Source organism: Sturnus vulgaris, chromosome 9, assembly GCF_052056855.1.
Source record: "Sturnus vulgaris isolate bStuVul1 chromosome 9, bStuVul1.hap1, whole genome shotgun sequence".
Lineage (NCBI taxonomy): Eukaryota > Metazoa > Chordata > Aves > Passeriformes > Sturnidae > Sturnus > Sturnus vulgaris.
Window position 1 is genome coordinate 7,577,252 of NC_142251.1, and position 18,921 is coordinate 7,596,172.

At 38.8% G+C, this 18,921-nt stretch overlaps 1 protein-coding gene across 3 annotated transcripts in view; it reads left to right on the forward strand.

Annotated features, from left to right (window-relative positions):
* SPATA6 (spermatogenesis associated 6) overlaps positions 1 to 17,603 on the forward strand; it is a 35,168-nt gene extending 17,565 nt beyond the window's left edge. For all 3 annotated transcript variants that reach the window (XM_014870665.2, XM_088169747.1, XM_014870666.2), the window contains 4 exons: positions 787 to 977; positions 9,977 to 10,076; positions 13,626 to 13,693; positions 17,359 to 17,603. In XM_014870665.2, the coding sequence (XP_014726151.1) occupies positions 787 to 977; positions 9,977 to 10,076; positions 13,626 to 13,693; positions 17,359 to 17,539 (540 nt within the window). In that variant the 3' untranslated portion in view covers positions 17,540 to 17,603. The remainder of the gene's footprint in view (positions 1 to 786; positions 978 to 9,976; positions 10,077 to 13,625; positions 13,694 to 17,358) is intronic.
* The last annotated feature ends 1,318 nt before the right edge of the window (positions 17,604 to 18,921 follow it).

Consider the following 18,921-nt stretch of genomic DNA (forward strand, 5'->3'; position numbering starts at 1 on the left):
CCAGTTATTCTGAGAGCATTCTTCATCCTGGAACTGTGTGTGAAAGTGGCACTGGTAAAACTGGAAAGCCACTGTTACGTTATTTCACATCCTTTCTTTTTCACATTTTAGCTTCTTTCTGTATTAAAAGAATCTAAAGATTAATGTCAGGGTTGCTTTGGGTTTGGGAGGTTTTATTCCTTACGAACTCATTTAGTTGTTTTTTGCCTGTGTTCCTGAAATACTGTAAAAATTGTGGCTTTAGGCATTTAGTTATGTGTGCCCTCCTAAATTGCCTAATGGCTGGGAAAACTGATGATGCAAGGGAGGAGGAAAGAAAGGGAGTTATGAGGATAACCCTTGATATATATGTTAAGCACACTTTGTCAGACTCTCAACTTTTATTACCAAGGACTGTAGTTCAGTGTACCATATAAGTCTAATATATTGTGCTGCCTCTGGATTGTTCCACGGGTTGTTTAGACTCTCAGGTATTATTCTGAACCTGTGAGATTCCTGGGAAGGGTAGGCCTTTAAGTTGTGCACTCAGAAACGTTGATAAAAGGGCTCTTGCAATAGAGTTTCATGTAAGATGGTGTGTTAGTCATCAGCAGATTACTCTGAGACTTGTTGATTTATTTTAGATCACAGATTTTTGTATGAAATGAGGGTCCTTGTTCTTCCCCAGCAGACAAAGAGTCCTGGATGAATATGCAGTCTTTAACCTTTCAGGTTGAGAAATAAAAACATTAAAATTGTACATCTTGATATTTGTAATAAATTCTAGTTTGGTGGGATATTTTTCAGGCAAAATCTATCAGTGGAAAAGGCTTGGACAGTTCTGCTGTTTGCAAGGAGGATGTGAGCCCAGATCCACCCAACAGAGAGTCCCATTCTGCTGCTTCTGTGGAGCATTCAGCACCTCCAGCAGCTCAGGAGCCTTCTCTGAGAAGAACTTCTCCAAGTTCTGTGCTGAATCGATCTTCTCTGAGGGAAAGGTAATGCCCTGCTTTTGGTCAGGACATTCTGGAATTAGGAACATGAGCTGATGATAATATGACTTGCATGACTGTAGGTTTGCATGTTTGGAGGTATGAGGGCTGAAGAGACTGAAAAATCTTCCTGCAAGAGTGTGTTGTTGTTTGACTTTTGCTGTGTTTGCCATCACCTCTGTGCTTGACTGACATGGCAGTGAAAAATCTCTGAAACAATGACACCCCGGATTTTAGGCTGCCAATGTCCATCTGCCGCAGGGAATGAATAAATCAGCACTTAATGAATCATCACTGTTGCAGAGGTGATTGGAACCTCAGGAATGTAAATGCAGATATGTAAAAATGGCAAGTAAGCTTTACAGCAGGTACTTGGAAACCTTTTTTCCATCTGACTTCTCACAGGTGTTTTTGAGCATGTACTTGTAGCTGTGCTACACTCAGATGTGTCATTGGTGTGCATGACATGCTTGGACTAGCTTTAATCTACTCAGTGTGCTATTTTCCAATTTTTTTGTTGACATCCTAAGATTTTGGTTTTGATTTTTTGAGTTAATAAAGTGTGGACCTCTGCAGTTATTGTGGGTATATTAATTGCTAGATTTCAGTTATTTTTCTTAGCTATTTCCACTGACCTCAGTGGGATTGGGTTGGGGACAATATCAAATATCCTTTAATTTAGTGGATTTCAGTCCCTGGGTTAATATTTTGGGCCAGCTTCCCAGCTTCAGTGTCTTATGAGGGTGGGATGGAAGAAATGTCAAAAAAGCAACAGATGGTTTTATATACTTAAGCCCTCCAGTCCTTCAAGAGAATATTCCCTGCTTCCTGCTGAGTGGAACTCTTTCTTGGTGCTTCTCTTGTCCATTCAAGTAGCAAGTTACTGGTTGGCTTTCTGGGAACAGAAAAACTGTGTGCAAGGCTATGCCTGAGTAAGCAAATAGACAAAATAATTGGGAAAAACTAAGGATTAAACTGATGACCTGTCCTAAGTGCTGAAAATGTGCTTTGGTGACCAGTTCACACTCTGTTAGCATTGGTACCAAGTTAGTCAATGCTTGCAGGTTACATTTTGCAGCCTACACACAGCCTAATGCTTGTTTCCAAAATAGAAAAACTGTCTCATTTTTCTTTAAAAAGAAAAATGACAGATGGCAGGTGGGGACTGAATTTTTAATACTCACAAAGATCAAGTTGGTGTTTTAACATCTTCCTCTGCTTGAAAACTTGTTTGTTAGTTGTTCTGTGTAATAGTGTATCTTGAGAAGTGTTATGCAGAGATTAGGATGTATCTGGGATTTGAAGGAGGTTTCTTTGTCATCTTGTCTGCCTCCTGACTCTCCTCTGACAATGTTTGTGAATTAGTTACCCACAGCTGGGGAAGAGAAATTGTCATGGTAACTTTTTTTATCCTTTTTTCAGCTGGACTCCCTTTGGAGGGATTGGGGCTAAATTATATACACATTTTATTTAGAGCTGATGGGGTGCCTTCTATTGATAGCAGGAAAGTCTTGTATGTTGTGAGCTGCTGTTACATGCATAGTAATTTAATCCTGAACTTTTCTGAATGTTCTTGCTTTTTCTCTTTATAAGCCACTCTCCAGAAGAGAATTCTGATCTTGTGAAATTATGTTTTTTCTTCTTATTAAAGCAAATGTTCTCAGCTCTTCAGAGCTGTAACATCTCTTTATGTAAAATATGTAGCCATTTACTTCTGTCATCAGAAAAAAAAATCAAAATGAGAAATAAAGGGCATAGTCTAAAAAAAATTGATCTCTTTCATGCTACTGAGATAACAATAGTTTTAGCTGATTGTGTACTGAGAGTTATACTTAGAATGACAAACATGGTTTAGAGGTCAGTGTTTGGAAATGCATGCAAACGCTGCTGTTCAGATCATAGAAATACAGAGGAAATCAGGGCACTGAAAGTAAAGCAGTGTTGTGTAATTGCAAGAATATGGAGTCTTATCTCACAGTATTTGGTGTTTATTTCCTCAATTTTATTTTGAATTACAAAGACAAATTGCTTAGCATATCCAGGCTACTGTTTTTAGTGCTAGTCAACCCACAGTCAATATGAAACTTGACTTCCCACCTCGACCTTTAGTTCCCTCTTTTCCCTTTCTTTTTCAAAAAGTAGTGTGAAGTGACTGTCTGCCTTCTTGGGAGTACCAGAGCCCTGCTGTGTGGCTGTTAAGCCACTGCAATACTTTTCAGTGAGACAGAAATTGGGGTCTTGTGCAAGGTCCTCTGAACCCTTTTGTATCCTCCCTGGCAGTTTCCAGTCCCTTTCTTTGAGCCTGCTAGAGACACCACAAATCAGTCCTCTTCCCCTTTCCTCTGGGATTTCAGTCAGAAGCAGAACTGTAAATAGATTTACTATTGAACAAGACAGCCAAGTTTTGAATATTGATTTTTCATACTTTCTTTTTCCATTTTTCATTATGTACATCGTCTAAGGAAAGCATTTGCTGACGTTGGAAGCTGACACTCAGCTGAGTGATGTGGCCATACAACCCTGCAAGGATCCCTTCCAGCCCTCCCTGTTCCATGATTCTGTGAGGTTTGATTGCAGCTCCTGTGCAGACCAGGGGCACTCACAGACCCTCGAGTTCCTGCCTGCAGTGTGTGCCCTACAGGTGTTCAATTGGTTGTGCAGAGAGGAGCATCCTGGGTGCTTTGGGAAAGAGCATTCATACTGTGTCCTTTCAGTGCTGCTTCAGGAGAGCAAAATTGGAGTCCAGTCCTTGCTTTCCTGGTGCACAGACATCCTCATGCACTCCTAGAAGATGGGGTTTTTCTTGGGGGCTTACAAGCTAAGCCTTCCTTGCAGCACTGAAACCTGCAGCAAAGTACCTGTCAGAAAGAAAAGGAGAAATAGTGAGATGGATTCCATAAGGTCAAGAAGTCCTTTGAACAGAGCTGTGTGCTGGCACAAGGAAAATCCTTTCCTCAAGAGACTACAACAATCATGGAAGTATTTGACTATTTCTGTTATGTTAGAGGCAAAGCTACTTCTCGTGCATTTGGGATCAAAGGAGTCTTTTTCCTACTCTGGAAATAGCATGCTTCTGCTTTTGTTTCCAGATTGAAGTGCAGTTCGATAGCTTTTTTCATGTTCTCCTGGTTATGCTGCTGCTATGTGATCTTACCTGCTATAAAATTTAACAAAACCTAAGTTCTCTTTGAAGTGAGACAGAGGTTAAGTGTCTGGATCAGATGCCCTTTTGTAATACTCCTCTATTGTTTTACTACCATCTTTTTATATTCTCATTTTCCTAGTACTAGGGAAATAACAGCCTGAAGTTAGATATTGGTAATGATAGATATAATGACAGATACTAATAGATATTAATGAAATGCTAGATCCTATGTGAAGTCTTTGAAAACACCAGTTACCAGAATTTTTGGCTTCAGTGATCTTGAAAATGATCATCCCAGGATCCTGGGGGTTATTTTTATTGCACAGCAAAAAGCAGAAACAGTTGGTCCACCTGATATTTTAGAGACTGGCATGCATCTTGAGACAGGGTTTGTTTCTGTGAGAGGGTATGTTTTAAGTTTTGAGAACTTCTACTACAAAGTAGAACACTGAAAAATATTGCAGACTTCTTAGGGAAAAGCTTGCTCTCAGGAGAGGCTGCACCTTAATTTCCTGTCTGTAGCCATTTAAAAGCCATTATTTCTGATTTTTGGAATTTACTTTGGAAGGAAGGTGTTGGGTTTGCCAATCTCACCTCTTGGGAAAGTTTACTTCTTTTGCATCCTTTAAATATTAACTTCTGGAATCAGCACTTGAAAATCATTTATTTCATACTACATTCTGCAAAAAGGAGCAATACCTAAGCCTTGTTTTATATTTTTGACCAACATCTGTACTATTTGTCATCTTCATTGGTTGATTTTGCTGCAGCAGTAAGTAAATTTGAAATTGATTGCTGTCAAAGCCATTTTGTGTATAAATTAATAAATTCAGGGAAGATAGAAAGTAATGGAAAATCTTGCAAAGAGCATAAGGAGGTGCAGCCAATTTGTGACATACTAATGATTTAGTACCACAATGACTTCAACCTTTTGGGAGCAGCTGCTCAGCTGGAGTATTGACTTTCATTGAAATTTCGGAAGCTGTCTGCCATTAAGTTTCACTTTTTACATGATGTATATTGCCACAGTTTTGAGGGCTGGATATGAGAAGGAGGGGGGGTGGGAAAAAGCATTTACCAATTTAAGAACTCAGCACTGAACATGTCACAAGTGCTTCAAGGCCTAACTATAAACAGGGCTTTTGAAAGTAAGGGAAGCCACATAGAAAGCATGAGAAATTTTGCCTTTTTTTTCATGTCCTGCTGAAGAGGGAGAGCAAATTGGTACACAGCTAAGCTGTCAGCTCCTGTTTCCAAATATTTAGGCTTCTGTGCTCTGATTTAAGGCCCTGTCTGTGTATGGTTGTTCCTGCTTTGTAGTAATATCCTGCCACTGTGAAAGCAGCCACCCTCCTCCACTTCCAACATAGTGAGAATGTAGGGGGTTTGTGTTGGTATAACTTCATTACAATTCAGGCTTCTGTGTACAAACAGAGCCTCTAAAACACTTCAGAGCTGCAGCATAGCCATCAGTCACTTTAAGAAAAAGCAAACCAAAATTGTGACCTTGACTAAATAGACCAGCAAAACCCTGAAGTGTAGCCCAGGTTTTCTATTGTGCCTCCTTACAGACCAGTATGCACTGCAACCAGGCCCATCCTGCTGAATTACCACCTCATGTCTTCTAAAATGAGAGTAAAGCAATGTCCTTCCCTACTGTGAATGCTGAATAAATACCTGCATAGATATAAAATATGTGAGTTGTTTTTTTAATTTCATAGTTAATTTTTTTTTTGTTTTGTTGAGACTCTCTCCTGTTCCATGTGTAAGTTCTTGCAGATCATGTTTTTTTCAGGTTATATTCAGCATTAAGTGTTCTTACTCCCTCTTCCCCCCAGTTAGAGCAGCGTTCTCTGCTATTGTGAATCTGGTGCTACAGGACTTTGTTGATTTCTGTCCTCTGATATTTGTCCTTGTGCGTGGTTTTGCTCAGTGTGAGGGCTGTGTCTTTGAAGCTGATGAGTTCTGGTGGAGGCCACATGCACAGAATTGTTCTCAAGGCAGGGAGGTGCCGTGCTGGGGGAAGGAGTCACGAGAGCCACTGCAAATACTCTGCACAAGGCTCTGGCATTAATTCTGCTGATGTGAAATGTATTAATATCTCCTGCTGGAATGTGATATTAATGTTTTTGCTATGTGCAAGTGGATGATTGGATTGTCTGACATTTAAAAATTCCTATTTATTACAGCTCTCAAGTTTGCAAGCTGCTGTTTGAGTAGAGTACATGGGTGGATGTATCCTATTTGCATTTCTAATGGAGTATTTCATCCTCATGGATAAAATTATACATGAAAGTAATCTTTAGCACAAAATCTACACTGTCTGTTTGGCTTCTTTTTTTTTTTTTCCATCAAGGTAGATGTTGTCTGTATGACCTTAAAAAAATCCTTATCTCATAAAAGAAAATAAATGCCTTTTAGTCACATTACAAGGGAAAATGGTTCTGTTTCCTAGATCAGACTCAACACAACATCTTTGAAATTAATCTTGAAAAGTTTTCTGATAGATCTGGCTTTTTCTAGGTCACTGAGCTATATTTCCAAAGTGTTTATACAATCTATTGGAATCAATAAACAATTTAAACTGATGTAACTGCAGAATGTTTGCAAGGCCCAGGGAAAATTGAAAGTATGACAAAGAATACAGCTGTAGAAGTTTATTTCGTTTATCAGGACAAACAGTCATTGAAATGAAATGACTTTCCTTTGAACACTGCAATATGATAGTGACACCTTAATCACATAAATAAGTAGCTGGTCATTTTAAGGGGTTGTTACTGGTGATTTTGAGCAAATGGAATCCTTTATTTATACTCCAAGAAGCTGTGCAATAAAGCTTGCTTTATAAAGTATTTCCAATAGGAGAGTTAGAATATTGTAAAAAGGTTTCACTTCAGATTATAGTTGTTGTGTTTCAGGCATGATTTTATTTTAGTTTGCATTTCAGTTGGTAAATATTAACATAATTCTTGAAACGTGGATTAGACCCTATAGTTGTTACTAAAATTAGACAATGAAAATACTAGAAAAGCTAATTAAAAGGAAGCTGATACCATTTCCATTTTTAATCACACTTAAGGTTTTGAATTTTTTTTTAATTTTTTTTTTTGTAAATGAAGTTTGTGGTCTGTGTGAAGGGCCAACATTTGTTATACCACAGCGCACACTAGTGGATTGATCCATAAAATCACCTGGAGGAAGAATTTAATAGTTCTTGAATTAAGTACTTAAATCTTCTTCTTGCAGACATGGCCATGTATTTTCTAACTGATACAATAGCAAGCTGGGTTTTCTTTTTTTTCCCCAAAAGCAGATACATTTATCTCCAAGGATATTTGTAAATTTACAATTAATAACAATGACCTGAAATCTTACATAGGAATTTCATAAAATTTATTTCCCAAAGGCAATCTATTCCAGCTTCTCAGAGCAAGCAACCTGAGTGTTGGAAGAACAGCAGCTGCTGTATAAATAAGGGAAAATGCCATGACTTCATGGCTCTATCTTTTATTTGTCAGATGGGAAATGACTCACTGCATCTAGGATGCAGATTTTTAAACATGAATTTCAGAGGTCCTTTAATATCAGTAAATGTTGTAAATTCTAATGGGAAGCCATAAGATGATAGTATCATTGCAGACCCTTTTCCTTACCTGTCTTCTTTTAAAAAAAGAAGAGGCTTTTTTTTTTTCCAAAACACAGGATGGTAGAGCACATGCATTGTAATGCAGTACATCAAATGGGGTTTGACTGCTTTAGGGAAATGAATATTCCTTTCTGCTTAAGGGACTCAGACTTCTGTTTCTTTAAAGCCAATGCTTTTCTCCCCTAACAAAATTCTCAAACCATTTTACTTTATTTTAGAAGAAGTTATGTGAAATCTTTGCGTGCAACAGATTGCTGGGTTCTACTATGCAAAGAATTGTACAGTATGAATTTGCCTTACATACTCTTGGGTTTGGAATTAATAGTAAAATTCTCAGGATAGTAATATCAATGCTGTAGTCAGCTTGGTGAAAATTCCTGCTTGTAGTGATCCAAGCATAAACAATGATAAAATCATTAAAAATGTTGAAATACATCCCCATATAGATTATATGTTATATATTTCCAATATTGTGTCATTTCTTGGCACCCTTTCCTGAAGAAAAATAGAAGCATTCTCAAGTAGATGAATTGATTTAAAGAAACTCATAAATAAGCTGAAAATACCGTTGCTGTTTAGAACCAAGAGAGATATATTGGATGTACAAGCAACAATAAGTGAGTCCAAGTAAGTTGCTTAGATAAAAGAAAATAGAAGAAGATTACTCAAAAGCAGCAAACTGGTCACTTTCTAGTTATATTTCAGTCTCTGTCTCTGGTACTAAAAGGAATGATCCAAAAGATTGCAAAGAACTCTACGTTCAAGATAATCTGGCACTTCCCATTTTCAGAGGAAAATTCCCATTTCCCTGCTTTCATTAATTTTTACATTGCCAGGCCGCTTGTTTGGTACTGAAGCTTTCCCTGTGTACTTGGTTTGTTGTTTTTGAAAGGAGCTGGGCAGTTCTTTAGCTGTACTGAAATTTCTGGAGGTTTGGTGAAGGTGAACTGAGCCAGGCAAGATCAGACTGGGGATTTGAGAGTGATAGACTGGATAATGAAGGGAATGTGATAACCTGGAGAGAGGAGAGCAGAAGAGCTGGCACTCGCAGCCCCAATACAGAGCAAACTGTGCAATCTCAGGGTTCAGAGTCGTGCTGTTTGGGCACTGCATCCAATTTGGGAAGGCAAAGCCCGTGGGCGTTGCTGGTGCTGCCGATGCAGGCAGGGAATGGCAGCTCCGTGCTGCTGTTGGCTGCAGCTCGGCAGCTCAGATTGCAGCGCCTGCTTTGCCAGCTCTCAGCTCGCCCAGTGACCCGTGCTCACATGAGCATGATGCCACATCATCACTTGGGATTTTCTTGGTGCGAAGTCAAGCTCTCAGAGCTCAGGCAACATTGAAATGAAGATGCACAAATCTTTATTTGTTGCTCTGTTTCTTTCCAGTGTGACGAGCTTGTGTAAGTAAGCGCTCCATGACTTCCCTCCAATTATTCTATTGATGTCTCTTTTTTAAAAAAATACATTTTTTTAATGTAATAACACAATTGGCATGTAAACGATCCTATTCTTAAAATCTTAGTAGCCTCCCTAAGGCTGCTGAGAATAGCTATTGATATGAAATTTCTGCCATCTTTTGAACTTGCTAAGAAGGATGAGAGCTTTTTTTAGTAAAGTGGAAAAAAATAATCCAAAACATAACAAGGTAAAAATCCAAAAGTAGCTGTTTGTTTTAAATTACTCATACCAAGCAAGCTACCTAGTTTTTAATATTAAAAAGCTCAACTTGAAATGAAGTTCCTCTTGTGAAGTAAAGAATGCAATTGCAAGTTTTTGACTCCCATGTGTTTTCCAATTTGCTTGCATTGGGGTTAGGTTCCTTTTGATTTATTCCAGTGAAAAGAACTTCATGTGTGCAATACTTCCTTTAAAGAGAGGCAAATGAAACCTGATCACTGGGAATAGTATAGCTTTTTTATTCTGTAGGGACCACACAAATGTTACAGAAATACTGCTCAAGTTACAAAATCATCAACATTTTCTATGTTTTTCATCTTCTGTTGGTGTTGTGGCTGCATACTGTTTATGCACTGCTTTGAAATGTTTCTTTACTTGTACCCCAGAGGAGGAAAACAATCAAATTGAAACACTGTATGTGTTCCAAATAGAAGGAAGTAATGCATGCTTCATAATTAAAAGGAAAAAGAAATGTGAATCAATGAGTTTTTCAACAAGAAAATATTTCTTCACTTTGTTTTTCCTCTTCCTCTTGCAGATTTAGCACTGGCTGGCCTTCACCAGCAAATGGAGATGAGATCCATAAAAGAGTGAAAAATATTTTAAGGACACACAGTGCTAGACAGCGCCTCATATTTGTAAGTTTGACTGCATACTGAATCCTTCTCTTCTCAAAAATGGCTGAAAAAGGGAACTGTGCTCACAGTCTTGGATTTATTATAATGTTGTCCTTTGGGAGAGCCTTGATTGTAGAAATATGGATTTGGTGTGTGAGCTCAACTGTTTCACACTGGTTTCAGAAGCCTCCTTATCTTTCGCCTTTGTGGGCAAGTGGTACAGGCAACCCTCTCATGGCTTATTGAGAACAATTTTATTGGGGTTTAGAGTTTTTTATATTCTGATTCTCCACTCCAAATTTAAGGAAAAAATGTTACAGATGTGTGGAACATCAAGGATTATCATGTTGTGCAGCTGCACATCAGCAGCTGCATGTATCCAGCTGTTTCTAGAGCTAATATTATTCTTCAGATGTGTGCTTTTTTCCTTTAATTACCTGGCTTTCAATGAACAGAGCTCTTTGTCTAATGAGATTACACCTGGGAACAGAATATTTTATCCTTGATGAAATTTCGAGGTGTGGTTTTAGACAGACAAAATTTTTTCCCATTGTGATTCTGAGAAACACAGTTTCTCAAAAAAATGCCAGGGCATTGTACCAGCTGAATAAGAAGATTGTTCATCTGCAGAGAATTTAGAATCCTGAGTGTGAGGTGAGGCAAAAGAAAGGTAGGATAAAAAGGTTCTAAGGATGAGAGATGATTATGATACAATGATCATAATGATGATTATGATATAAGATGATGAGGAGCTCTGGCAATCTAACTCAGAAATGTTATTGGTGGGTTAGAAGAGACATAAGTCTCCTAAAGTGGAGAAAAGAATCTTTTTTTTGCTTCAGTTTCTCTCTTAGAAAATGGAATGTTGACAGAAATTTGCTTTTGAATGTTGGTGCAATTTTAAGTTGCTACTGTCTCCAGCTGTCCACCTTTCCCCTCGGCAGTAGTTCCCTGTATCAGTGGGAAGTGGGACGAAAAGTGTGGGAGCCCTGATGTGCCCCCTCACATTCCCCACAGCAAGGGCAGATGCAGCACTGCTGGGATGGGGGGACAGATGGCTACAGGAAACCCATGGCAGGAGTGATCTTTGTTGTCTTGATCCACTCCTGCAAGATGGATTGAAGAACATCTCTCTTCACTCTGAAGTCCTTGCTTGTTTATTTATTTATTTATTTATGTCCCCAGATTTAGCCATATTGGGCAGGTCATTCTTTCACCTTATTCTCACTTAACCTGATTATTTTCTCATTTCTGTTCAATGTTCGTTTTCAGCGTAGTTGTTGTGGGTTTTGTTTTGAACTCAGAAAAACCTTGTCTCATCCATACTAAGACTCTTTGGTCTAGTTCATGCTGTACCTCCCTGAGTTTTTATATGAATGTTATGATTTTGTGAGCTGCTGCCTCTCAAATAGAAGATGCCCATGACATTTTTCTGTATTTCAGCCGTTCAGAATAGGTACAAATCATGTCAAATGCTCCCCTGATGTTTCAATAAACTTAAGATAAACTGGATTTCCTGACAGTGCAGCACCTGCATTTAATGAACGCTTGTGCACCCTGAACTATCTCCAGTGTTTCTTGACTGCTTTCCTAGAACAGTAGACCATGACTTTATGATAAGGAAAGTTGGATGATTGGTTACCTGGTCTCTTCATATAGTCAAAAAGACTCTGCAAACATTGTGGTGGAATTCTTGAATTGTGGTCCTTTCTGTTGGCTTTCTCTTGGTGCACCTTGTCACTTCCAGAATCAAACACTTGCTGAATCATCACAGGGATTAATAAGCAAAGATGATACCTTATCCTCTTCTGTTGGAAAACCTTGTGTTTCTGCCCTAAAAAATCCAGCTATTAGGGTATTGTGTCTTTAATTACCAACCTGATCAAACCAGTGCTGGCAAAGGACCATTTTTCTCACTTTATTTTCTTCCACTGAGCAGAAGGAAGGGAAGGATGCTACAGAAAAGTCTTGTGGTGTCAGATAGTTGTGTAGAGCTGGCTCGTCAAAGCTGTGCTAACAGCAGCTGACCTGATTAAAACAAGAAAAAAAAAAATCAGTTCTTCTTGCAGTGAGTGCTGTAAAATACACCAGGATTGGTTGTGTTTCCCCACATGGCCCAAAATCGAGGCTGTGGTGTTGCCCAGCAGATGGCTGAGGTAAATGGGTCATATTGAATGTGAGGGAGTAGTAAAGCAAGTGTATTGGCAATGTTGTGAGCAGATTCTGGCTCCAGTCTAGATCCTCTTCAAACTTTGAAAGGTTAAAAAGTACCTCTTATTCTGTTTCATTCCAAAGAGCCTAATGCTAAATAACCATTCCCAGAAGCATACAGCTGTGTCTTCCAAAATTTCATTTTCATAGTGCTCTGCAAAAATAGTGAGACTCGAGCTCTGCTGCAGATTCCTTGGGGTGTCCAGTGTACCTTTCTGCTGTGACATTCTGACAGTATCATAATGTTTCCATCTTCTTTTGCTTTCCAGAACATAATTTCCCTCTGGCAAATGCTGCAGAGTTTTATTTACCACTGTACCCCATTTCCTCTTCAGTGCTTTGTAGTCTGTGACTGCTGAAGGAAGAGAGCTGTCCTGTTTACAAACACACTTATTACCTTGTATTTCACCACAATAAATTCTCTCAGGTTTTTCCTCATCCATATGCTGCTGTTCAGCTTGCTCGGCATCTTATTGCCATCTACCACTATATTTATTGTCTTTTCTCCCAGTTCTGTGTTACCAGCAAGTGTGATTGTTTTTACTGCAGTCTTTTTTCCAGTTATTTCTCCTATAGCATGAAAGATGACTTTGTTTACTAATCCTTACAGCAATTGACTTGTGCTGAAAGCATCACTTAATATCACCCCTTAAGTAGGGTCTTTGCTCTTCAGAGTAGAGTGAGCATGATTGTGTGTGCTGGAATTTCTACCATCCCATCTCAGGTGAGCAACTGGCTGCCTTCACACAAAACACAGTGTTTTGTTTCTTTTTTACTTAAGAGGGCAAATTTGGGTTCATTAATGTCTAGATACCATTTGGAAAGTAAAACTGCATTCTAGCAACTGAGAATAGCTGACTGAGGATCACTGAGTGTATCAGATTTTTTTTTTTAAAGTTCAGTTAGCATGTACTGAACCTCGGATATGGAATTGAAGAATTGAGACGTGTGGAGTGCTTCTGCCTTGTAAAACACATGAAATGGACAGCATAATAAGTTTTAGGTTCTTTTTCCCCTTTTCTGCAAGAAACACAAAAACAGTAAGCAGTAGGTTTCATAACATTTTGCCAATGTGTTTATTGGGGTTTATTGAAGCCTCTGCTGTCTGCATAGTTCTCTAGATCTACACTGTCTAGAAATTCTTTCCAGTTTATTACCTGAAAATTATTAGCTGAATTGTACTGAACTTAATTAAAAGTGTTCATAAATGGCATTTGGCTCATTACACTTTATCCCTTTCTCCCCTAAGAAATGTAAGCACTTTAATAGTCCTCTAAATGGAAAGAAAGTATTTTTGAAATGAGATCATTGTAATCAGAAACCAAGGTAATGAGAATTTGATTTCTGGGTTTTTTTTAGGATGATTTGCTTCAGACAAGAGAACCTTCAGATAATGTGCCCTTAACCATGAGTGAGCTGCAGAGCAGGTATGGAGTTCTTCTCTGACCAACACAAAGCAGTCATACTCAATATTGGCTTTACATTTAGTTAAAAATTTCTCTTCCTATTTTGAGCTTTGCACAGGGAAAAGGTTTCAGGTGGTGTTACTCATGCTAAGCTTTCTCACCTAAAAAGCAAAATACAGTTAAATATAATTATGCCTTTGATATTGTTTGGCACTGTGTCAGTATGGTCTTCATAAAACATCGGGTTTGGAGCTGGACTTGGCTATAAAAATTATTCTTGAGCAGAAGTTTTTGGAATTTGTCAACCAGAGAGCAAATGTCACTTAAAATAATCACTTGGTGATTTTTTTCTTAAAACTATGGGCGTGCAAAAATAAATTTAAGTTTATTTAGTAATATGGTTTGAGGCTGGGTTTTGGGGATTTTTTTTTTTTTGAAACAGATATTTGGAAAAGCATTATCCAAAAAATACAGCAAATTTGTATGGTGTAGTTTAGTGATTCAGCATGCCATATTTCAGAAGCTGTCTTGGCAACCTGAGGTCTTAAAAACCTGGTTTATGTACATTAATTACTCTGTGTACTCCTCATATATATGACCAGGGTTTAATTTGAACAATTTACTTATAAAATACCATTGTTAGATTTTTATGACTTCTGAAGTAGAAGTTACCAATATTGATGTTCTATGTGTATGCACTCAGTGTTTTATACAATGTTTTGGGTACCTTTTGGAGGAAAGATAGTAAGTATTGGAAATCTTCTTTGGGCTCTTCTGGCTTTTCTGGTTTTCTTGATTTTAAGGGAGAAGTTCTAGGATTATGGTGCTATATTTGAAAGGTGTTGCCATTAGAAAAGGCTTTATTTTGGTAATTAAATGTCACACACTGTTTTCTAACAATGCTACCCCAAATCACCACTGGATACCCCTGAAAGGAGGGTGTTTCAATATGGGTACCATAACAAACTTCTACTTGGAATTTATAAGCTCCAAAAAGTTAATATATGATTTGTGGACTTCTTTAAAAATCCCTGTGATTTGTAATCTCCTCTGTGCAAGGGATTACTCTGATTTCCAAATGGTTGTGAAGCTGCTGCTGCAGTTGTGGCTCCTGTACCCATGCTCACTCCTGTATTCTGTGGAGCCTTTCTGCTCCCTTATCCTTTGTCCTGACAGCTGGGGCAGTTAAATTGTGTAGGATGTGTTTGTGAGAGAGAAAGTGCAAGTTTTTGTTTTTAGATAGCTTTGGGAGTTTGAGATGTATGCTGAAACTGCAGACCAAGAAAAAAGTGAAAAACAAGCCCTAATACTCCAGAATCCTGAAGTGGTGGGATCTGAAGTGTGGCACTCAGGTTGGGAAAGGACTGCTCCTTGGGTTTAGAGGCCAGCAGCACTGGGGGTGAGCCATGAAGGCCTGGAGGACAGTCAGATTGCTGAGTGCTTGCCACAGTGCTTGTAAACAGGATACAAGGACAGAGACAGAGTTCATGGAAGGACAGGCTACTGCCGACCAAATGCTGGCAGTAAAGTAGATGGATGATTGAAAACCGCTGGGAGTAAGGAAAAGGTCTGTGTTTTGTGAAATATTTAGTATATGATTCACTCAGAAAAGAACTTCTGGGACTCTTAAAGGAGATGTATGAGGGAACAAAAGCATATGACAGGTATTTCAGAGCAGGGAGTTGCGTGCAGAAATCCTGCTGTTAATATGATTTGTGAGTGTAATTCCCAGATTGCTTAGCTCGGGTTGTCAGCTGGTTTCCAGTTGAGACAGGAGAGGGAATCTTCCCCTACTTGGCTGTAGCTTTGTCCAGGTATCTCATGCACAAGGGCTGGCTAATGGAAATACACAAAAACAAACCCCTCCAAAAAGAGAAGGGAAAATTAAGTCTTTTTGTAAGTCTTTGTCAATATCAGAATAAGGAATTTGTAGAAGTTACTGTTGGTTTTTGGGTCTTTACTGCAATTAAACTGTTGGATTTTGAGTGTCTCTAGGTAAAGTTAGCTTTTAGAAGAAAAGGCAAGAACTAGGCTGCTGTTGGAAATGGATTCCAAGGAAAAGAGTGTCAGAGCTGTTTGTTGTATAGTTACAAGTGCTGTGCCTGCTTGTTGGCCTGAGAATTCTCCATCAGAAATGAGGTACCACAAAGTGCAGGAAGGAGGATGTGAAACTGCAAGTTGTTGATGAGTCCCCAGGGGCCCGTCTAACTTCTCTATTGACTTTGGTTGGTAGGTTGTTTCTTTGTGTCCAAACTGTGAAGCACAGTTAACTTAAGATGATAAACAGGTTTAAATTTGCTCTATGCCATTGACTGACTTTAAATGATGGAGCTTTTTTGAATAAGTGTGAAAGTGGCCTTCCTCTATTTTAATATTGGAGCCATACAAGAGGTCTTGTTTTATTTGGTGTAGGTTGGCATCACCCTAATATTTGAAAGTAAGAAGTTTAAAGGCAAAAGCTGTTCCTTCTTTTTTTTCCATGGGACAGCAGAAGCTTAGAGATGTGAATTTAGAAAACTGATCCTACATCTTGCTCGTCTTCCCCCTTCCCCTTGTTCTTCAAATGAAAACCTTTTGTTTTGATGCAGCTGGATACATGTATTCATGGATTTGGCATAAGGTTTCTTTCAAATTTTGTCACGTGTTGGCTGATAATAATTTGAGGATGAAGTTTTAAGTACTGGTTTGATTGCAGAAGACACTATCATTAATAAATGACATGTATATAAGAAGCTATAAAGCTTCCCTGTGAAATGTAATCGATTTCTTAAGTGAAGATGGTCACCTTAAACTTCACATTTCCAGTTTCATTTCCCAGACAGAGAACATTTGCAAAAGCTGAAGATAACTCAGTCCTAATTTTTAAGTGTCTTAACTGCCTAAATCTCTGAGCAGATGTGAAAAATGTCATCTCAGTTGTAATTTTTTTCTGATTATTTTTGAGCTTCTTGTTTCATGCTTTATTACAGGGAAATTGCTCATTTAATTATATGACACAAACCTTTGTTTTGAAAGTATCAAGAGGAAGCAGATAGTCATGATGCTTAGATATAAACTATTCAGACTTGTCAGTGTTTTGTAATGATTTGCAGAGTATAAATTTCACTTCATAGATCTAGGGAATAATTTCTCAAAGCTACTGAAAGATGAGCCAGTATTTGTGTTTAGTATTAAAACAGTGTCACAGAAGATGGGGTGGGGAAGGAGCCCTGGATTGCCACTATATCAGAATGTATTTGGTAGAAAAGTTAATCCAAGATGCTTCCGATAGAGCACTTTACAGCTGCAACCACAGTAATTTAATATCCCCCTGATAGATTGTCTTCATATTGAAATAGCTGCTTGTGGTTACAATTTCACCTTCAAAGGACACAAAAAATCCTACTGTGGTGCTCTTGCCTAGTCACACAGCCTGCAAAAAGACAGCAAAATTACTGCAGGTTCTCTGAAAATTAATTCTATTTGGGGGGGCATTACAAAAGTGTACTCAGATCAGTTTGAATGAATGACATGGTGGGGGGGGTTCCCATTTCTTAAAAGTAGCTGCAGTGCAGTTTTTATTTTGGTCTGTGGAAGGTAATCTGTGCTAAGCAGCTCTACATTGGTGTTTCTGCTGGTTTTGTGCTGCTGATTCCTCTTCCATATCTTGATTTGATAATTGTTTCTTATCTTCTTTCCTCTGACAGTCCTCGAGTGCAGCAGAACGCTCCTGTTCACTTGGATAATGGTGAATATTGGTCTGGTCCTGCAGCTGTGTACAAAGAGAAGCCTCACAGAGCAATCTTGGAGGAGACTCTCGCAAAAATATATAGAAACATGTACCAAAAAACTGCTGGTGCTGTTTCAGAGCACAGAACACATTCCTGAAAGCAGCTCACCTGAAAATGCACAGTATACAGTATTTTTAACTAAACCTATTTTTATATAACAATATTTGTACTCTATTTTTTAAGGTGTCTTTATGGTTAGGCAGGGTTTTGGAGAAATGGGGATTTGGCCTGGGCTGAAAAAAGGAAATCATTAACATTCACCCCCCAAAAAAGAAACAAATAATCCATAACAAATTCCCCTCCATAGTTAAGCAAGATGGTGCTGCTCCTTTGAGACTCTGAACATAAAGTCATTTGAAGAGTAATAGGTCTCCTGGACATTCCTGTCTGACATCAAGTCGGGTTTCAGCTGCAGCCAATTCTTACTGAATATCTAAATCTACTTAGCAATGTCCTGGTGGTCAGAGAGAAGACCTAAAGGGGAAAGTGAATGTGAGTGTTGGTTTAAAAGTGACCCACCTAGGACAAAGAGAATTGTTTTCTAGACAATTGCCTTTGAATTGTTTCTTTTGGAGAACAGTACAAACTCTGGTACTGTAAGACTGCATAGGCATGTATTTGAAGTGGTTTTGAGCACCTTTAGCCACAAGTGTTCTAATACTGTGAGATTTAAAAAGAAAACCACACAGCCCAGCAGCTTTTGTGTGAGATGAAAGGTCATCTTCACACAGCTTTTGCATTTGAAAGCTTCCATGTTCTCCTAAATGCAGCCATGACATTTGCCAATACACTTGTCATTTTAAAAATATGAATAAGAAAGGACTGTGCAGGGGGAAGGACCAGAGCTAGTCAGCAAGCTCCTTGTGTTCTGTACAGGCCTTCTGAAATTCCTGCATCACAATCCCACCTAATTTGGATCCTGTCCTTCCGGGTCTGCTGGGATCCTGTTGGCAGCAATCACTTCGTTTTTGCTAAAGGCCACCAAATGTTCATCAGCAGTTCGATGCTTTCCCCAGGGATGGAACCTTTTCAGCCTTGCACTGAGCAGATCCCACATTAGCAGACCAGGGCAAATTGCCCATCCATTGAAAAGCTGAATGTTTTAAAAGGGCAAGAGTGTCCATCTCCTGCTTCCCCCCAGAATGCAGAAAGAACAAATGCCTGTTCTGGCTGCTTCCCTCTCTGAGCAAACAGAGGCAGCTCCACCAATGCCATTTTACCTGTTGTGATTAGATAGAGGATAAAGCTAGCAGTACAGATGGCACAACATATGACTGGAACCTGCCAGCATGCCTACATAAACAAAAAGTTGGTCTATTCTGCCTTGCCTCCTTTAGTGCTGAGACAACATAATTGATTTGAGAAAGCAGTTGGTGAGCAATTCCACTGGTGGGAGAGCACGTGGAGGGGCTGTGTGCTGCTGTTTCAGGCAAGGGCACTCTCAGAGGAAGTGTCTCACATACAGACATTTCTATTTAT